General features: G+C 42.3%; 1 protein-coding gene across 9 annotated transcripts in view; it reads right to left on the bottom strand.

Annotated features, from left to right (window-relative positions):
- Positions 1-18609, bottom strand: part of NRF1 (nuclear respiratory factor 1) — a 90354-nt gene that overhangs the window by 53843 nt on the left and 17902 nt on the right. For all 9 annotated transcript variants that reach the window (XM_089527395.1, XM_089527399.1, XM_089527402.1 and 6 more), the window contains exons 3-5: positions 14610-14724; positions 7361-7487; positions 6396-6536 (exon numbers count right to left, since the gene is read on the bottom strand). In XM_089527395.1, coding sequence (XP_089383521.1) covers positions 6396-6536; positions 7361-7487; positions 14610-14724 — 383 coding nt within the window. The remainder of the gene's footprint in view (positions 1-6395; positions 6537-7360; positions 7488-14609; positions 14725-18609) is intronic.

Raw genomic sequence — 18609 nt, 5'->3', positions numbered from 1 at the left:
ATAGATGGCATCTGTCACCAGCAAAATTATCAAAAATGTATAGAAAAATGAGCCCAAGCTGTTGGAAATGTCAGAATGAAATTGGATCCTTTTATCACCAGTGCTGGACTTGTAAAAAAGCATTGGAGATTAATACATGTAGAGATTGGAAAAAAAAATTGAATGTAAAATTAAATATGACCCCAGAATTGTACTTATTATCCATGACAGAAAATGATACAAATATAAATAAATCAAAAGAAATACTGTTATTTTATATGATAATAGCTGCAATATGCTAAAACGTGGAAAAACCCCTCTATCCCAACACTGCAAGACTGGTTCATAAAATTATTAGAATTGTCTAATTTAGATAAACTGACATGTCTTTTGAAGGTTAATAAAATGGACCTTTTTGTACAAAGCTGGGAACAGAGCATAGAATCACAGAATCATAGAATCACAGAGTTGGAAGAGACCGCATAGGCCGTCCAGTCCAACCCCATTCTGCCATGCAGGAAATCCAAATCAAAGCATCCCCAGCAGATGGCCATCTAGCCTCTGTTTAAAGACCTCCAAGGAAGGAGACTCCACTACACTCCGAGGAAGGAGTGTGTTCCACTGTTGAACAGCCCTTACTCTCAGGAAGTTCCTCCTAATGTTGAGGTGGAATCTTCTTTTCCTGTAGCTTGCATCCATTGTTATGGGTCCTAGTTTCTGGAGCAGCAGAAAACAAGCTTGCTCCCTCCTCAGTATGACATTCCCTCAAATATTTAAACAGGGTTATCATATCACCTCTTAACCTTCTCTTCTCCAGGCTAAACATCCCCAACTCCCTGAGTCGTTCCTCATAGGGCAAGGTTTCCAGACCTTTCACCATTTTAGTCGCCCTCCTGATAAGATATATAAGCAATGAATACGGAGAAATCATGTGTTGGGGATTTAAAGACTGACTAAATATGTTTAGATAAGTTAAAGTAGTTAGTAAATTTATAGGATCAATTTATTACAAGTATTAATATTTAAGAACAGATTTAAGTGACTTAAGTGAGGATCTTTGATTTTTGTAATTAATTATTGAGTTACGTGTGACATTATTTAGGAAGCATAAAGATATTCTAGGATTCTCTTGGATGGAGGAAGTTTCTTTTCTTTGTTCTGTATCTTTCTTTTTTCTTATCTATTATACTAGATACTAGATAACAATTACTTGTTTGTATTAAGCTTGTGAATTTAAGTCAAAGGCTTTCATGGCCGGCATCTATAGTTTTTTTGTGGGTTTTTCGGGCTATGTGGCCATGTTCTGGAAGAGTTTCTTCCTGACATTTCACCAGCATCTATGGCTGAGATCTTCAGAGAATGCTTGCCTGGAAAAAAATGGATCTATATATACTGTGTGAGCCTGAGAATGCAGGCTGGGCATGAAATACTGTTTGAAAACACTGAAGTTCTGGACCATGCCAACCACTGCCCTGTCAGGATGCACAGGGAAGCCATTGAAATCCACAAACACCTGGACAATTTTAACCGGAAAGAAGAAACCCTTAAAGTGAACAAAATTTGGCTACCAGTCCTGAAGAATAGCAAAATAAGGACTCAGCAAATGCAAATGGGAAACCATTCAGAGTCAGGGGCTTTCCCAGCAGATAATGTGGCCTAGTTCATGATGCTTTGTTTTTGTGTGCCTTCATGTTGTTTCTGACTTATGGCAAAAGCTAAGGTGAACCATGGAGTTTTCTTGGAAGGATTTATCCAGAGGTTTGTCATTGTCTTTCCCTGAGGCTGAGAGCATGTGACTTGCCCAAGGTCACCCCGTGGGTTTTATGCCGAGAATCGAACCCTGATTTCCAGAACTGTAATCCAATGCTCAAACAATTGTACCACACTGGAAGTTTACTGTGCCTTAATAACTGCTTGAACTGCAAACCATAAAAAGTGGCCCTACTTTTTACAACAGTAGTAACCTGATTTCTGAACCTCAGGTCACCACTTAAAGAAAAAGGGCAGGTCTAGCCTTTCTCTTTGAATCTCTTGCCTGGCCATGGAAACCCACAAGTCACATCTCTCAGCTTCAATGGGAGACAAAGACAAACCCCCTTTGAACAAATCTTGCCAAGAAAACCCCACAAGAGGTTTGCCTTAGGGTCGCCATAAATGAGAAACAACTTGAAGGCACACAACAACTGACACTGTCTGTTATCAGAGGTGCCATTTTACTTGGCATCATTCATTTGTATATTGAAGATCCTCGCATAGGAATTATGTCTTTCTTTAGTGGCTGTATAAAAGTAACTGCAGCCTCAGAACCAGCCTAGCCCTGAGCTTTAGAAAGTAACCTTTTAGGAGAACAACACCAAGATATGCCCCTCAAATAAACAAAAAAGTCAAAAACAGAAGCTTTTCCAGGCTCTGTCCCACCCAACCATAGACATGAGATAAAGGATGAGCTGTTTTTCTAGGCTGCATCCACACTGGAGAAATAACCCAGCTTGGCCCCACTTTAAGTGCCCTGACTCAAGGCTATGGAATTATGGGAGTTGGAGTTTGTTGTGGGGTCCAGAGCAGCCCAAGGGATGTTTTGCTTGTCTCAAGGGTAAACACAGAAGCTATGCAAAGAGAGCTATAGAATCACCTAGTGACTGGGCATAAATAATTTCACAAGATTGACAGCACAGATTACTTTCTAAAAAAGCAATCAAGGGCAACAAAATGACAGATGGCGCATGTATGTGGAAAGGTGCGCATTTAATCAGGCCTGTGGAAGGATCCAGCCACATCTACCAGACATGTAAAAGCTAAGATCTGTTTACAATGTATGCCATAAAAACACAAAAAGGGAGATTCAAATCATGTTGGTCACTAAAAGCTATTCAAATGCTTCTTTGAAGTGAGTATGTTTAATTTACATGCTTTTATTCTAAAAGGATGTTTGCGTTTTGCTGAACGAGAGGCCAAGCTTGCAAGACATGCGGCTGGGTTAAGGGAGTGTCATGTAAGGAAGCGGGCCATGGCTCACGAGACCATCAGGTGTTTGGTGGCTGCTTCAGAGCTGTTTATATCTCCATCCAGTTGAAGACCAGTCTCTTCTGGCAGGCTTATCCAGATGATTTTTAAATGATGAATTTTAAATGTAGATTGTTTTAGAATTTGTATGTCTTATTTGTCCTTTTAAACTGTTGCTTGTTTTAATGAATGTGTTTTAATTGATGTTGTACATTGTTTATTTGTTGTTTTTCCTTGTCTCAATCCATGGGGAAATGTGGGTAAGAAATAAATATTATTGTTATTAATAATAGTAGTAGTAGTAGTAGCAGCAGCAGCAGCTGTGGTTTGAAGAAATCTAATTTTCTATGCGTTGTCAGATTCTCATTTGAGATATTTCACCAAAGGAATTCTGGTGAACACACTAGAGTTCAAAACAGCTTGTGTGTGAAAGGATACCACTGAAAGGAAACTGCTGTATTAAGACTTGCTGTCAAATTTAACCTGCAAGTCCTGTTGCAACAGGAAGAAATGGCTTCCTTTGAATCCTGGCAATTTTTCATCCATGAAATTACCAACTGCATCTTCCTCTCTTAAACACACAATTAAGAATTATTTTTCCAGGCCTCCTTTCCAGTCCTAGATTCTAAGTCAGAGGTGAGCATGATGCGGCCCCTGGGCTGCAGGTGGACCCTAGAGCCACCCTACTCCTCATCAAAGTTTATTTTTCTTTAAAAATGGTGTGATTTTCAGGTAATTTTTGCCACAAACCCACAAAGAAATCCCACCAAAACATGAGAAACAAGAAAATACCCCAGTCCCCACAGCATCCTAGAGCCCCATTGTTTGTTGTTGTTACTATGTGCCTTCAAGTCATATTTTACTTATGCCACCCTAAGGCGAACTTATCACTGGGGAGACCATCAAATGTCTCACTCTGCTCCAGCCCCTCTCATTATCAGCCTCACAGGAAGAGCTACTGTCATCTCCTCAGATTCTCTTGCATCCAAAAGCCTGAGCCAAAGACAGCTAGTCATGCGCAGACACTTGAGTGTGAGAATGGCCCAAAGGCACCTCCAGTCTCAGTTTCACCTGCTCTTCCATTGTTGTCCAAAGCCCCACTGAGGATAGGTTTCATAGCTCCCAGGGCCTCACAGACACAGTGCGACACACACATCCATCCATCATGGTAAGGAAATTCACCATTACATGGGAAGCTGTGTTCTGCCTCTGGGAATTTACTTGCTGATGTAGTCTGAAGTTCTAAAACCCTACTACCCTTGCAATAGTCCCACCTAGAGTAGAGCCACTGAACCAATTGAGTTTACTTACGTTTTGACCCACCACTTAACAACTGATTCAATGGGTCTAAGTAGTAACACAATATATTCATAGTTTAATCTAATACAAGCTCATCAACATTAACACAACTTGAAGCTTTGTTCCTTGGCAACTGGTTTTAAAACTTAGCCAAATGCATTTTTGCTCATGTCTATATTTTTAGGGACCGTGTACCAGAGAAATACCAAGAGAAAGGCATGACATAAACAACAGAACAGAAAATGAAATAAAAGCTGGTGTGTATGAGGGTGTATAATTAACCAAACGGACTCTCCTGATTCATAAGGGAAAGACAGAATCATAGAATCACAGAGTTGGAAGGAACCTCCAGAGACATCAAATGCCCTACAATGCCAGAATACACAGCTAAAGCACTCCTGTGAAATGGCCATCCAACATCAGTTTAAAAATCTCCAACGAAGGAGAATCCACCAGCTTCCAGAACAGTCTGTTCTACTGTCGAAAAGCATGCATCCTTCAAAAATTACTGGTATGTCATGAGCCTAGACCACATGAAACCTGGCTTGCTCACTATCAGTGAGCAAGATCCTATTGTACATTTAAGAAAAACAAAAAACAGTGTGCCTCTACTTATTGGCATGGGAGGAAGGAAGGAGGAAAGGGATTCATGCACACATCACAACTGAGCCAGTTATCATCTATAAAAGGCAAATAACTCCCCTGGTGCTGAAAACATAGCTTGCGCTGCTGTGACCCGTTGCATCATGTCTTCTGGACACCATCTCAGTCTATACTCTACAGCAGAAATCCTGTGCCATCAGGGGAGCAACTTCCCTTCAGTGGCAAACAAGACTAGAAAAACTGTCCAGGAAGAATTCCACCTAAAATCATGATCCATTTCCTCTCCCAATCTACTCTTTCTTGTCCTTTAGAATTCTTCACAAAGATGGCCTCAATGTGTCCCTCCCACAATGCTTTGCTCCTCTGATTCCCCCATGGTCTTTTGTACAACTCTGTTTATACTCTCTCGCTGCTCTTTACAAATGGAGCATATGCTCAAAACATATATATGAGGATAAGCAAATATGAGGGGGGTTGGGGCACACTGGCCCTTTATGTGAACATGGGGGGCTGCACCAACCACAAAAAATACAGGTATTTGTCCCCAAAAGCCTCCCAACAGCCCCAGGTAGGAAAAGGGACAATGTCACCAATTTGGTCTTCTATGGATCATTTTAGATCCAGGGGAAGACTTCTTTTTCCAAGAGAAAGAGACCTGGAAGTTTGCTTCTAGATTACTTCCAGCTGAAAAAAGGGGTGCATGCTGGAAGGGGGAGGGGAAGTCTAAAAAAAACTGAAGGCCAAATACCTCTGTTTTTCGAAGCCAAAAGTGGGCTTCCACTCAGTCCCAGAGTTTTGTTTTTGGTATTCAATGATGGGTCCCAAGGTCAAAAACTGGTTTTCAGACCTGTCACAGTTCCCTTTCAGGCTTTCACCACATAAATGGTCAGATCCCATTAACACATTCAGCCAGAATCACATACACCAGGAAGAGTTTTACTGGAGCCCCTGCGGAAGCTATGCTAGATCGGGGTGGGCAACTGCACCAGGAGTATGGAACAGGTATAGCATAGCATCCCCAGGGGCTCCAGTAAAACTCTTCCTAATGATGACATTTTTGATTCTGTCACTACAAATGGTAAGAATTATAGCTGGGGTTTCCAATTTAGACATTTTGAACTCTGCCACTGCATTGCCTTCATGGGCTTCCTGAGCAGATAGTTTTTCAGATGCACTGCTCACGCTACAGCAGGGTATATAGGGTAGAGGCCCTGATAAAAACAGGCCGCACTATTCAGTAAAGCCAGTTAAGATATTCAGTATTAAAATCATCACAGGTTATTCTCCCACACTTTGTGGAAAAGGAAGCAACCATAGGAACATCTTTCTTAGAATCACTTAGCAAAGTTGCAATGATTCCTCCTAGAGAAAAAGAATTAAATGTCTCTCCAAGGACTTGTTTAAATAAGACAAAGATTCTGCACTGGAATAATCAACAGGCCAGAGACACCCTGAAGGCTCCTCTTTGCTGTCTCCCTGCCCCAAAGCTTCCACCTTTTCTCTCTGCTTACTTGGGTCATCTTGTCTACAGAGACCGGAATCCCGTCGATGGTTAGAGGTGGCAACTCAGAGTTAACCTCTTGCGGCGCAGGTGCATGTTCCAATAATGCTGACTCTAGGTCTTCCAGGATCATGCTCTTGTACTTACGCACCTGTGGGGAATCAGAAAGGCTCAGGTAAACAAGGCACAGAGCAACAGGAGAGAAGAGATGCTAAGGAACTGTTGGGGGGGGGGTTGATCCACTGAGCAGAACAAGCAAACAACACCACAGCTGGCAGATAAAAATACCCACTGGCCCCAAAGCCCTGACACTAGAAGCGCCATCAAATGAGATGATGAAAGCATAGGCAATGCGAGCAAGAGGAGCACATCAAGGTTTTCTAGAGAAGTTTGGAAACATGGGAGGACTCTAGATTTATCAGACGGCTTTTTCAAAACAGGCTGGAATCACCACAAGTCAGTCCACCTCAATCTTCTGCATCCTGGTGCACTGGTATACCAGTGTATTGGTGGTATCAGCCCCTATGGAGCTCTTAATTATACCATATTTCTTTTTCTTTTTAAACTAGGAAATTCACCCAGCATTGTCAGGGTCAGGACTACAATTTGAATGAAATAAATGTATGAGTGCTAGCAACCATAACTCTTTAAAAGATAGGTAGAATGATAGATAGATAAGTAGGCAGATATTTTAAAAAATACAAAAACATTCAGGACATCAACCTATATCTAAAAACTGTTTGATAAAAATTGGTTTGAAAATGAGCATTCTAAGCCATAAAATATAGAAATCTGAAGTGTTTGTTTAGGAGATACTCAAAGACAATGATGCATCAAGCCCAAAATCTAACTGTGGTCTTAGTTTTGGTGTCATCTGAATGTATGTCATCATCCTTTTGCAATTTCAGACACAACAGTTCCAAGTCCAGGCTGGGGTGGGATACGGTTACAGCAAGCTCATCACAAACACCTTACCACATTCTCTAGTGGTGCTGCACCAAATACTTTAAAGACAGGGTTGGGCTTGGAGGGGGAGATGCACAGAACGATGGCCTGCTGTCCGACACGGGTGGTGTATTCATCCAGCGTGGCACGCAACTTCCTGGGGGCAAAAGGAAACAGAAAATTATCATTTTAAAAAATGATAACAGCAGCTCATTACAAGAAAGCCAAGACCAATGTCTGACTTTTCCTAACAGTGTTTCATACACCATAATGGTATGCAAAATGGCGGCTGCCAGTCCAGGTGAGTTTCCGGGAAATTATGCCAATATGAATATGCATAGTTTCAAAAAAAAACCTAGGCCAGTAGTATGGCACGAATATGCTAACATTTCCTGGCATACCGGGGGGTGGGGTGAGGGGCAGTTGGCGGTGTGCCACATCATATGGCTTGAGAAGCAATCTCTTATACAATTAAATACTGAAGTGTTTCTCATTGTAAAGTGGGTTTTTAAGAATAGAATTAGGCTGCCTCAAGTTAGGAAAGACTGTTTTGTATATGGACTATACAGTTACCACCTGCAAACACAAAGAGGTGCATCCATCTCACCACTTCTTTAATCTTCATTCTATTCTAAGAGGGATGATTTGACTCCAGTATCCCAGGCCTCCAACCTACGTCCAAACTGACTGGGACTATAACCACACTGACTGTGAATAGATAGGAAATTGGCTCTCCAAAGTGCCAATGTTTAGTCTTGAATTATTGTAAATCAAACCTCTTGCCCATGTGCCACAAAATCTAGAAAGGTCATGTAGCTGTCTAAAAGTGGAAGCTGCCTGCTGGCAGACCGCACCAACTTGAAACCTTCCTTCCAAAAGAAAAGATTCAAAATTGATCTGATAACTCACAGAATGAAGCAGACAAACACCATAGAACAAATAAAATTTTGCTGGCCTACCAACCCAACTTTCAGGGGGCAGAAGAACGATTTTTACAAGCTTACTGCCTTATAAACCCGTAGCCTCTGTTTTCAAGTGGTTTTTCCTTGATCCCAAATGTCTGCTAACAAAGCAATGATATAACAAAGGAATGAACACCCTGAATGGTATCGGTCCGCAAACACCCCCTAGAGGCAGTTTGGCATACAGATAAGATTGCACTTTTTTCTCTTTTGATCAAAATTATCACGTTCCCTTGCCTCCAATATACAAAGGGATCTTGCTGCACCTTTCAGTCTAACTGTATGAAAGAAGTTGTAGCATGAGCTTTCATAGACTTCCTCAGATGCATGAACTGATTTCCAAGAAGGACCTTTATAGACTACAGTGGACCCTCCATGTTCACTGGGGTTAGGGGCACAGGACTCCTGTGAAAGTGGGAAAATTGCTCTAGGAATTTCTAGGTCTTCTTCTATTCTGTGGTCAACATCTGTCATATGTCTCTCTGCCATAGGTTCACCATCACTGGCCTAGAGATTCCTAGAGAGAATGCTTCTCTAGGCACATGTAGGTCCTCCAAGGGAAAGACCTACATGTGCCTAGAGAAGCATTCTCTCTAGGAATCTCTAGGCCCTCCAGCGTGGCAGATGTTGACCATACAGTCACACTGGAGCACCTAGAGATTTGTAGAGAGAACATATTAATCAAATTTGTGGATACTCAAAGCAGCAAAAGTCAAAGCAACAAATGAGGAGGGCTGACTGTAAGTGAATACTCTATAAAGTCTACAAAGGCTCATGCTACAACTTCTTTTGAAAGGTGCTGCAAGATCCCCTTGCATACTGATTTTCCAGATTAACACAGCTTTGTCTGTATATCCTACCCCCTTACTCTGAAATGCAGCAAGGGTGGTGTGAATACACTCATTGATACTGCTCTCCTGGATAGCATGCCATCCATTTGTCATCCATCATATTATGGAAAAGGAGAAAAGGGTGCAGTTGGCTGGAAGGAAAGAGAGAGGCAGCTCCAAATATCCACTCCGTCACAAAACTTAGAGGGTGACTAGGGACAATTCATTATCCCTCAGCCTAAGGAACCTCATAGGGATGTTCAAGGGATAAAACGGAAGGGTGGACTGGGAGGGAAAGAAGTCATGTAGGCTCCTTTCAGAGGTCGGGGTGGGCAAGAGAAAACCCTAACAGCCCTGATCAAAGAGGTGACTAAAGGATCAAGCAGTCTTTGACCCACCCCAAAAAGGCTGGTGTCTATAATCAGGATTGTTAACTTGCAAAAGGCACCTATCTCTATACGAGCAAAGAATCCTTCAGGTACTTTCCCAATTAGGACCTCAGGTAAAGAGTGTTAATGTAGCACAGCTGCTGAACTAGAGCTTAAAGAAGTGATTTTTTTGAACTACAACTCCCAGAATTGCCCAGCCAGTATGGCCATTGGCATTGTAGGCTGGAGGATTCTGGGAGTTGTCATCCAAAGAAGTCACTTCTTGTGATGCAAGCAGCTCTCAGTACAAATCTTGCCTCTGTCATGAACTCTCATAGTTTCCTTAGCACAGGAGATTTCTCTCAGCCTCAGTTCCCTCATCTGTAAAATGGACATAATATGTTTGGCCTAGTCCCTTGCAAGGAGTGAACAGACAATTTCAATGAATCACGGCGAAACTTCAATTCTATATAACTCTTAACAGGAACAAGTCATATGTCTTTCTCTTTCTACAGGGAACTGTTAATCCCACAAACCAGAGAGAGCAACTTAGATTTGATCATATTATGGAAAAAGAAAAAGGAATTACAGTCGCCCCTCCTTTCTCATGGACTTGATGTCCACGGTCTTGAATACTCATGGAGGAGCGAACTCTGTTATTTTTAATGGGGCACGCCCCTGTGGCATTCACCCCATTCAAGCCTATGGGGCTTGAATACACATGAGTCTCTATTTTCGCGAGGGGGGAGGTCCAGAACAGATGCCCCACAAAAACGGAGGGCCAACTGTATTCAAAAGCTTCTCAGCCTGCAAGTAGTTGCTGGCGATCTTCAGTAGGACTTCAACTGGGAACACAAATGGTTTTTTTTTGTTTAGCAGTTGCTCTCTGACAATAGCAGAGAGGATACAATGATTTTAAGCCCACATAGGAACAAAGAATGGCAACGTGCATCCATAGGAAATGGCCAGCTCATATTATATGTATGCAAAGCAGGATGGAAATCATTAAAGCAGCAACTTGTACAGGTTTGCATGTACAAATTAGCCCAGGCCCTCACAAGCTTGAGGTGTGGCCCACCCAATAACCTTCTTTTGCTTCCATCAATGGGAAGGGAATTCCTAGCCAGGGGCATAAAGCCAGTTCTACAATGGAACAGTACTCTGTGTTTGTGTATATTATCATTCATTTTACAACCACCTGCAGGAGAGGCCTTTCATCTTCTGCAACCTGTGGGCATGCACCAGTCAGGCCTCAAAAAGATGCATTAACTGTTATTGCTCTTTTCTGGGGCTCTCAGTGTGAGTGTACTCACCACTGGGCACCACCATTACCCTTGAACCACAGCTGCCACCACAGACCTTGTTGCTGTTGTTGTTGTGTGCCTTCAAGTCTTTTCCAACTTATGGTGACCCTAAGTCGAACCTATCAATCACAGGGTCTTCTTGGCAGGTTTCTCAGAGGGGGGGGTTGCCATTGCCATCCTCTGAGGCTGAGAGAGTGTGACTTGCCCAGTGGGTTTACATGGCTAAGCCAGGATTTGAACCCTGGTCTCCAGAGTCGTAGTCCAAAGTTCAAACCACTACACCATGTTGGCTCACAGACACCATGGGTGTAAACTAAACCAACGGTATACTTCCAAAGGAAACTGGTGAGCAATACAAAAATAATTTATTATACAAAAGTAAAACATACAGCTAAATATTACTTCATTGTTGTTGTGTGTCTACTGTGTCAATTCTGAGTTAGGGCCATTTTATTCTAGGGTTTTCTTGGCTTATGTTCTTCAGGAAAGGTTTACCATTGCCTTCCTCTGAGGCTGAGAGAGTGGGATTTGCCCAGGGTCACATAGGGAGTCTCCATGGCTAAGCACTGGTCTCCTGGAGTCCCAATCCAAAACTCAAACCACTACATGACACCAGTTTCCTTATTAAAATATCTAAAGTGCCTCTACTAACTCTTCCTATTTTTCATAACCCTAGCTGTAATGATGGTCACAATCATGCTAAGACATTGCATGCCACTCAACATTATGAGTGGGATGGGACCCACAATCAGGAGACAATTTGTAGCACATTCTCTACAGATAGACAACCTGAACTGTTGCTCTGGATCTGATCCCTCCTCTTGAGAAAGAAATTTGACATCATCCTCCAAGGAGAACATTTTTGTCATGTACTAGCTGATGAAATCAAGAACAAAACTGGAACTTCTTTGAAAAGGCATTCACACAGTGCCCAAGAACATAACCTGTCAATTAGAGTATTAATAGGCAGCATGCCACACACTGCATGAATTCAAGGAGTGTGGCACAAAACTCTGGGACTGGAAACCTGCGCAAAGGCACTGCTAGAATTATTCCACTGGCACTAAGCAAGACACAGCAACAGGTTGCGCCAGCAGAGCGAGGAAGATGTGTTTGTTTGGCTGATGGTTGCATCAGCATCCCTTGAGGAAGAATAGCTCTATGGGAACAGAAAACACTCCTGACTTGCACTTAACTTTGTTCTTCTAAAGTGAGAAATACCTTCCAAGAGAGGCACTCATTCATTTCCAAGTAATACGTAAGCACCAAGCATCACACAGAGGATCATGTCAAGCCACCAAACAGGCCAAGCCCTTCTTCATGCAAGAAATCAGGTGAAATGAGGTTTATTGAGGGTTCAACACACATCATTTCACCTGATTTCTTGCAGGAAGAAGGGCTTGGCCTGTTTAGTATTTGGACATGAGACCACTATGGAATAATACTAAGGATTTCCAGGTAAGGCAAGGAAAGAATTCGCTAGTGCTATAATCCCCTAGCAGCATCAAGGGCTATTATTCTCAAATCAGAGAGAGTTAGATCTTAAGTACGTGGCCTGAACATCCAACAGAGATATGCTGGAAAGTAATCTCTCATTTATTATTGTATGATGTGTCATGCTTCCTTTTTTTTAAAAAAAAAAAAACATTCTGGGGAGACCACATGTAGTCTCATACATTTTCAAGCTGCTCCTATTCTTGAAAAGTGGAAGTAATTACCTATGTGTGCCCTCAACTTATTTTATCATTTCAGCATTTAAAAATGGCAATCTTGCTTGCTTAGATCTCCAATTTTAGCCTCCTCGGGGGAGAAAGAACCTTTGAGCCCTAGAGAGAGTGAAAAGATAAGTCTAATACCACAAACAAGTCCTCACTTTTGAAGCTCATGTTTGAGAGATACGTTGATAGGATTCCCTGGACCAGTGCTTCTCAAACAATCTGATATAAGATCATAGAATCTTAGTTGGAAGGGACCATAAGGGTCATCTGGTCCACCTCTCTGCTATGTAGGAATATACAACTCCTACTTGACATCCCTCCAGATATTTAAAGATGGCTATCATTTCATCATTTCGGTCTTCTTTTCCAAACTAAACATAGGCCCAGTACACACCACCAGGAAGCGGTGTCCTACCGGCGATAGTAGGGTTCAGGACCGCGCACCAACCGCATGGTCCCAACCCCTACTATGTGAGGGCGGTGCCACTATTGAGCGGCACCGCCCACACAGGGGGCAGGTTGATGAGGTGTGAGCACCTGGGTGCCCACATGTCTTCTCCAGGAAGCGGTGTCGCAGTTCTTATGATGCCACAAAAAGTAGCTGCTCTAGATGGCTCCTTTTTTGCTGCACAGCAGTGCCTCGCCATTTGGTTGCTGTGGTAATGCTGCGCAGCAAAGAGGGGCGGTGTTTCAAGGCCAGTGTGTACCGCCCCATACTCAGCCCCCCAAGTAATTCCTCATATGGCTTGGTTTCCAAATTTTCAATTATCTTGATTGCCCTTCTATGGACATGTTCCAGCTTCTTGATCCTTCCTGAACTGTGATGCCCAGAATTGGACGCATCCCAATATGTAAATATCCTTCTTGGAGTGTGGTACCCAAGACTGGACACAGTATTCCAGGTGAGCAGAATAGAGTAGCACTACTACTTCCCTTCATCTGGACACTATGCTCTTGTTGATGCAGCCAAGAATTGTACTAATGTTTGGCTTGAACTCTACTAAGACCCCTAGATCCCCTTAGATTTTTTTGCGGGGGGAGGGCAGCAATGTTTTTCCCCAGTGTGCCAGGGACCAGCACCATACCTATGTACATTGATAATTCTTTCTCTCTTTCTTGAAAACCTGCCTAGGATCACCAGCCAACGGTTCAAAGACCGACATTGGTCCACTGCTCTAGTTTCTCATGAGCCTAAATAAACTCATTGAACTGTTTTACTTTCCCCTGATTATGGAGTCTGGAAAAAGGATTTGGAGTCTTTTTTTGAATATAGAATCATAGAGTTGGAAGAGACCACAAGGGTCATCCAGTCCAACCCCCTGCCATACAGGAACTCTCATTCAAAGCATCCCCGACAGATGGCTATCCAGCCTCTGTTTAAAGACCACTAAGGAAGGAGACTCCACTACACTCCGAGGGAGTGTGTTCCACTGTCAAACAGCCCTTAGTGTCAGGAAGTTCCTCCTAATGTTGAGCTGGAATCTCTTTTCCTGTAGCTTGCATCCATTGTTATGGGTCCTGTTCTCTGGAGCAGCAGAAAACAAGCTTGCTCCCTCCTCAATATGACATCCATTCAAATATTTAAACAGGGCTATCATGTCACCTCTTAAGCTTCTCTTCTCCAGGCTAAACATCCCCAGCTTCCTAAATCATTCCTCATAGGGCATATGACTCCCTGAATCCTGATCGGGGGATTCAAGGAGTTACAGTCCAAAAAAAGGAACTTTTCCAAACTTTCAATTTGCTTTGGTCATTGAAGATTAGCTACTACCAATTTCAAATCCACATCCAATCACCACGGGCAGGCTGGGGTGTGTTTTCCAGAAAGCTCACTCAATGGCTCAACCATGAGGCTTCTGGGGTATGTAGCAGAATAAAGCCCATGGTGGGCAAGCATCATGATTTGAAGGGTCAGGTCCCCCACTTTGCACACATAGGATTTCAGGTACAATCCCTGTCATTTGCAATTTTAAAATCCCTGGTAAAACATGAAAGGAAAGACTCTGCACTGTTGCCTAAATCCAGCAGATAATGCTGGTTTGGAACAACCAAGGGTTCAAGAGTATAAGACAGCTTCATGCATTTCTAGACTCCTACCGTAACAACCGTGTCTGCTGCCTCTTGCGGATGGAAGGGTTGGACTCAAAGACGTGAGGACGTTTCCTTTTTTTACCTGTCGCCACAGCTGCTGCTGCAGCCATCCCCACTGGGCCTATGAACAAAAGATTGGTTTATGAATATTCAGGCATATAGGTACTCAGGAAACCACTAAGACAGCCTTCTTTAACTTGGTGTTCTTGAGCTGAGCTAAGCTGTGCTGTGCTACAACTCCTGCCATCTAAGCATTGTTACAGCAGATAGGACTTGTAGTCCAAAACATGTAGAGGCCACCATGCTGAGGAAGGCCAATATAAGCCAATCAAGATGACATAGATCACTAGTTTACTATAATTAAACCAAGAGGCTGCCATCATATTAGACGTGTAAGTTAATCTTAAGCCTGCACATGTCTATTTTTGGTCACCACTGAGACTGTTATTCCCTTTCTTCCTCCACAGTGACAAAATCTCTCCTCTACTGGATCTACTGTAGACAGTTGAACCCTTCCCACAGCCATCCTATGTCTGGTGAGAGAGGGAGATTTCAGAAGCATCTAGCTATATTTTTGTAGTCAGACACAAAATTTCATCAACCACTGTCACTTCTGGAGGATCCTAGCCAACTTTAGTGGGTGCTGTAATCACTTTGCATTTGTTTACAGGGCCATAGCCAGACAGTTCTGCGGTACTTAGCCTCTTGTCCCCACCTCTGATGACTGTGGTGGAGGACATTCACTGGATCTATGGTAGGTCCAGAAGGGGGATAAATGGCTCAATGTAGTTAGCTACATTGCAGAATTACTATGCTACACTGAGCCATGCAAGATTGAGGCAATTATGTACCAAATTCACAATAGCATGTTCACTCTAGATTTTTGTGGGCAATCTGCTTCCACAAGCATCCCCTCACATTCATTCTGATAACCACTAAGCGAAGGAAATAATTTGCAGCTACAAAAAATATTTTTAGCTGATAACATTCGGAAAGAAACCCAGGAAACTTGCTTGTTGTTACTGTACTGCCATCTGCTGGTTACAATTTGGCTAAAATGTGTGGTTTCAGGAGACAAGTGAAAAATGCACAATTAAAAAGGGTATCCCTTTTCACTTTCAAATTAAGTTGTAAACTTTGGAAAGATAAACTGCTCTTCAGACTAGAATTCTAGGGCAATTTGAATAGTCAGGCTGTGACCTACATAAGCAAAAAGCAGTTGTGCTTGCATAAGCTGTCTGCATCTCTTTAAAGAGGGACAAGCATCGCATCCAGCTGAACTCATTTTTCCAAAGTAGATGTTTTGCTGTTTTTGTTTTTAATTTGTTGTATGTATCCTTGAGTTCCAGACTGGGAGAAAAGTGGGATATAAATTAAATAAACAAACATTATTCCTTCTGCCCTTAGTGGAGGAGTGGGTACTGTGTGGCCCATGGGCCACAGATAATCATTCCTCCAGAAGCCTTGGGCACAGGGAATGAGTAAATTTATGTATATATTCGTTTAAATTTCACATCTACCCTTTGTTTTGACCTTAAATAGCATTTTCAAGATAAAAGAAAGATTTTGTCAGACCGAGGATGGGGGTGCAGGCACAACATGGTAGAAAATGGGGCAGGAACAGGCAGTGGACCCTGTGTTGTTCCCCATTCAAACCTTTAGGGTTGTATAGAGGATGCAGACATTCATTTGAACTTGCTGCTATTACACTAGCAGTGAATCCATTCACTGTAGCCCAAAGGGGTCCATGCAGACACAAAATGGAGGCATCAGCAGGTGTGGAGGAGTCTCATGGTTTGAATAATTATTTTTTAAAACTTTAAGGGCCGGGAAGGGGGTTTCCTGAGGTGGGAGGAACAGCTCAGTTAGGGATGAACATGTTCACTAGCCACAGTGTAGTGAAGGTTTTTGGAGGGAAACAAACAAACAAAACCAAAGGTAGAGAGAATGGAATAGAATATTCTGGAAGAGAGCATGCCTCCCCAGTAAGAAATAAGGAACACTCCACATGGCAATGTTTTGTTGCTGGCCTTATTTGTTCATGCATACAATTGAAAATGTTCCTGCATCTCAGAAGAACTGGTTTCTTGTAGCCTGTAATTTTTAATCAACTGATTTGCTGCCTCTTAGTCCAGAAGGTTTTCCACCGCAGCTGTATCAGGTAACAAAACACACTTTAAACTGGCCAAAACTATGGCCTGTTACAGACAGCCAAAATAAAGCTGCTTCGAGTCACAGTGGAGGTATGGTGTTTCAATGATCCATGCGTCCTAAGAGTCCACAAGTCGCACCAAAGCCACGCTCCACTCCTTAGGGCTGGAGCGTGGCTTTGGTGCGACTTGTGGACTCTTAGGACGCATGGATCATTGCAACACCATACCTCCACTGTGACTCGAAGCAGCTTTATTTTGGCTTTCTGTAACAGGCCAATAAAACTAACACATGTAGTTAAACACAATTCTTATAGAAAAGGCCCTTACTACTTAGAGGGGTGCTGGGGCTCACTCTCATTGGTGATCTTGGTTTTAACAGTTTTATTGTATTTGTATTGTTGTTATTTTGATTTGCTGTGTTGATATATTGTATTGTTTTGAATTGCTGTGCACTGCCCTGATCACAGGAAGGGCGGTATACAAATAAAAATTTTATTATTTATTATTATTATCTTCAAGTAAAGGTTGGACAGCTGTATCTGCTAGGCATGATCTAGCTCTCAATGTCCTGCATGGAGCAGGGGACTGAACTGGATGGCCTACAACAGGAGTGGGCAACTTCACAAGTATGTGAGTCTGTCCAATTCCCATCCCCTGTTTGGGCTGTAACCACCTGTCCAGGCCTTTGGATATTTGTTTGTTTGTTTAATTCATATTCTGCCTTTCTCCCAGCATGATCCAAGGCAGCATACAACATATTAAAGGAATACAGTCCGCCTGTACCATCCGCAGACTTGAGCTCACGTAGATGGCAAGGGGGGGGGGGTTGGCTGTACTCGCAAAGCAATTCCAATCAACAGGACTTGAGGCCCTACGTTTTCCCGTGGTTTTTCACCCTTTTATAGCAGACAACCTCTTTAACCAAGAAGCAAGCAAAGAAGCTGGTGAGTGCAGAGGAACATGGAAAGACTTTTCAAGTGCTTCCCAGAAAACAATCTAGTTGAACTTTGTATAGTACTTTCATTCATTGTCCCTTCAGGCTTCGAGGAAAGCTTTCCTCTTCACAAGGCTGAATATTCACCCTTCCTGTGTCACCAGGGGTAGATATTTGAGGATCCCTTTTGCAAATCGAATATGTATATGTGAACTATCTCCAGATACTCTTCAACATATTATATTTCTTTGCCCGCTGTATCAAAAACTGAGAGTGAAATTGTTAAAGAAACTATTGGAAATGAATGACTGCTTAACGGATATAACTCTAGTACATTTATTGGAGGACTGTAATGTACAGATTACACGATTGATGGCCAATTTTCTAATGGAGGCAACAAAAATCTGGCATAAATTAATTAATGGTTAGAGTTTAGTGTTAGATGATTTTAAGGACGATAAAATTTTTATAAATTTTTAAATTTTTAAAGTATTCATGTAAACTATTTTAGTTTAATTTGTATTGTATTGTTTGTTGTATATTGTCTATTGAGATGCCTAATAAAGGTTGATGGGAATAGAAATAGTATAGTGAAAAGTCTCTCCTAACTATGCAACACTCAAGAATTACAGTATTAAGACTTGTTGTGTATATTAGCATAGACTTTAAAGATCAGGGGAGGCATCTAATGGGGAAGGGTGTTCATAACTGGTGTTTCAACCCCACTGGTGTTTCAACCCCACTGGTCTCCTGCTACAATGAGCCATTTAAGGTCTAGAGAATTTATGTCCTGAAAAATTTATTGGGCAACACACCCATTGGATCACAATGGGACTCATGCAACTCTAATGTGCATTTTCTTCTGGCAAGCACATTAAACATATATTTCAACCTTGTTGGGTTTGCTAAGATTTGAGGC

This window comes from Sceloporus occidentalis, unplaced genomic scaffold (genome assembly GCF_023333645.1).
Source record: "Sceloporus occidentalis isolate IW3139 unplaced genomic scaffold, rSceOcc1.0.p SCAF_5, whole genome shotgun sequence".
In the NCBI taxonomy this organism is placed as follows: domain Eukaryota; kingdom Metazoa; phylum Chordata; class Lepidosauria; order Squamata; family Phrynosomatidae; genus Sceloporus; species Sceloporus occidentalis.
Note: the sequence above shows the minus strand (reverse complement) of the source record. Positions and strands in the feature narration are given on the sequence as shown.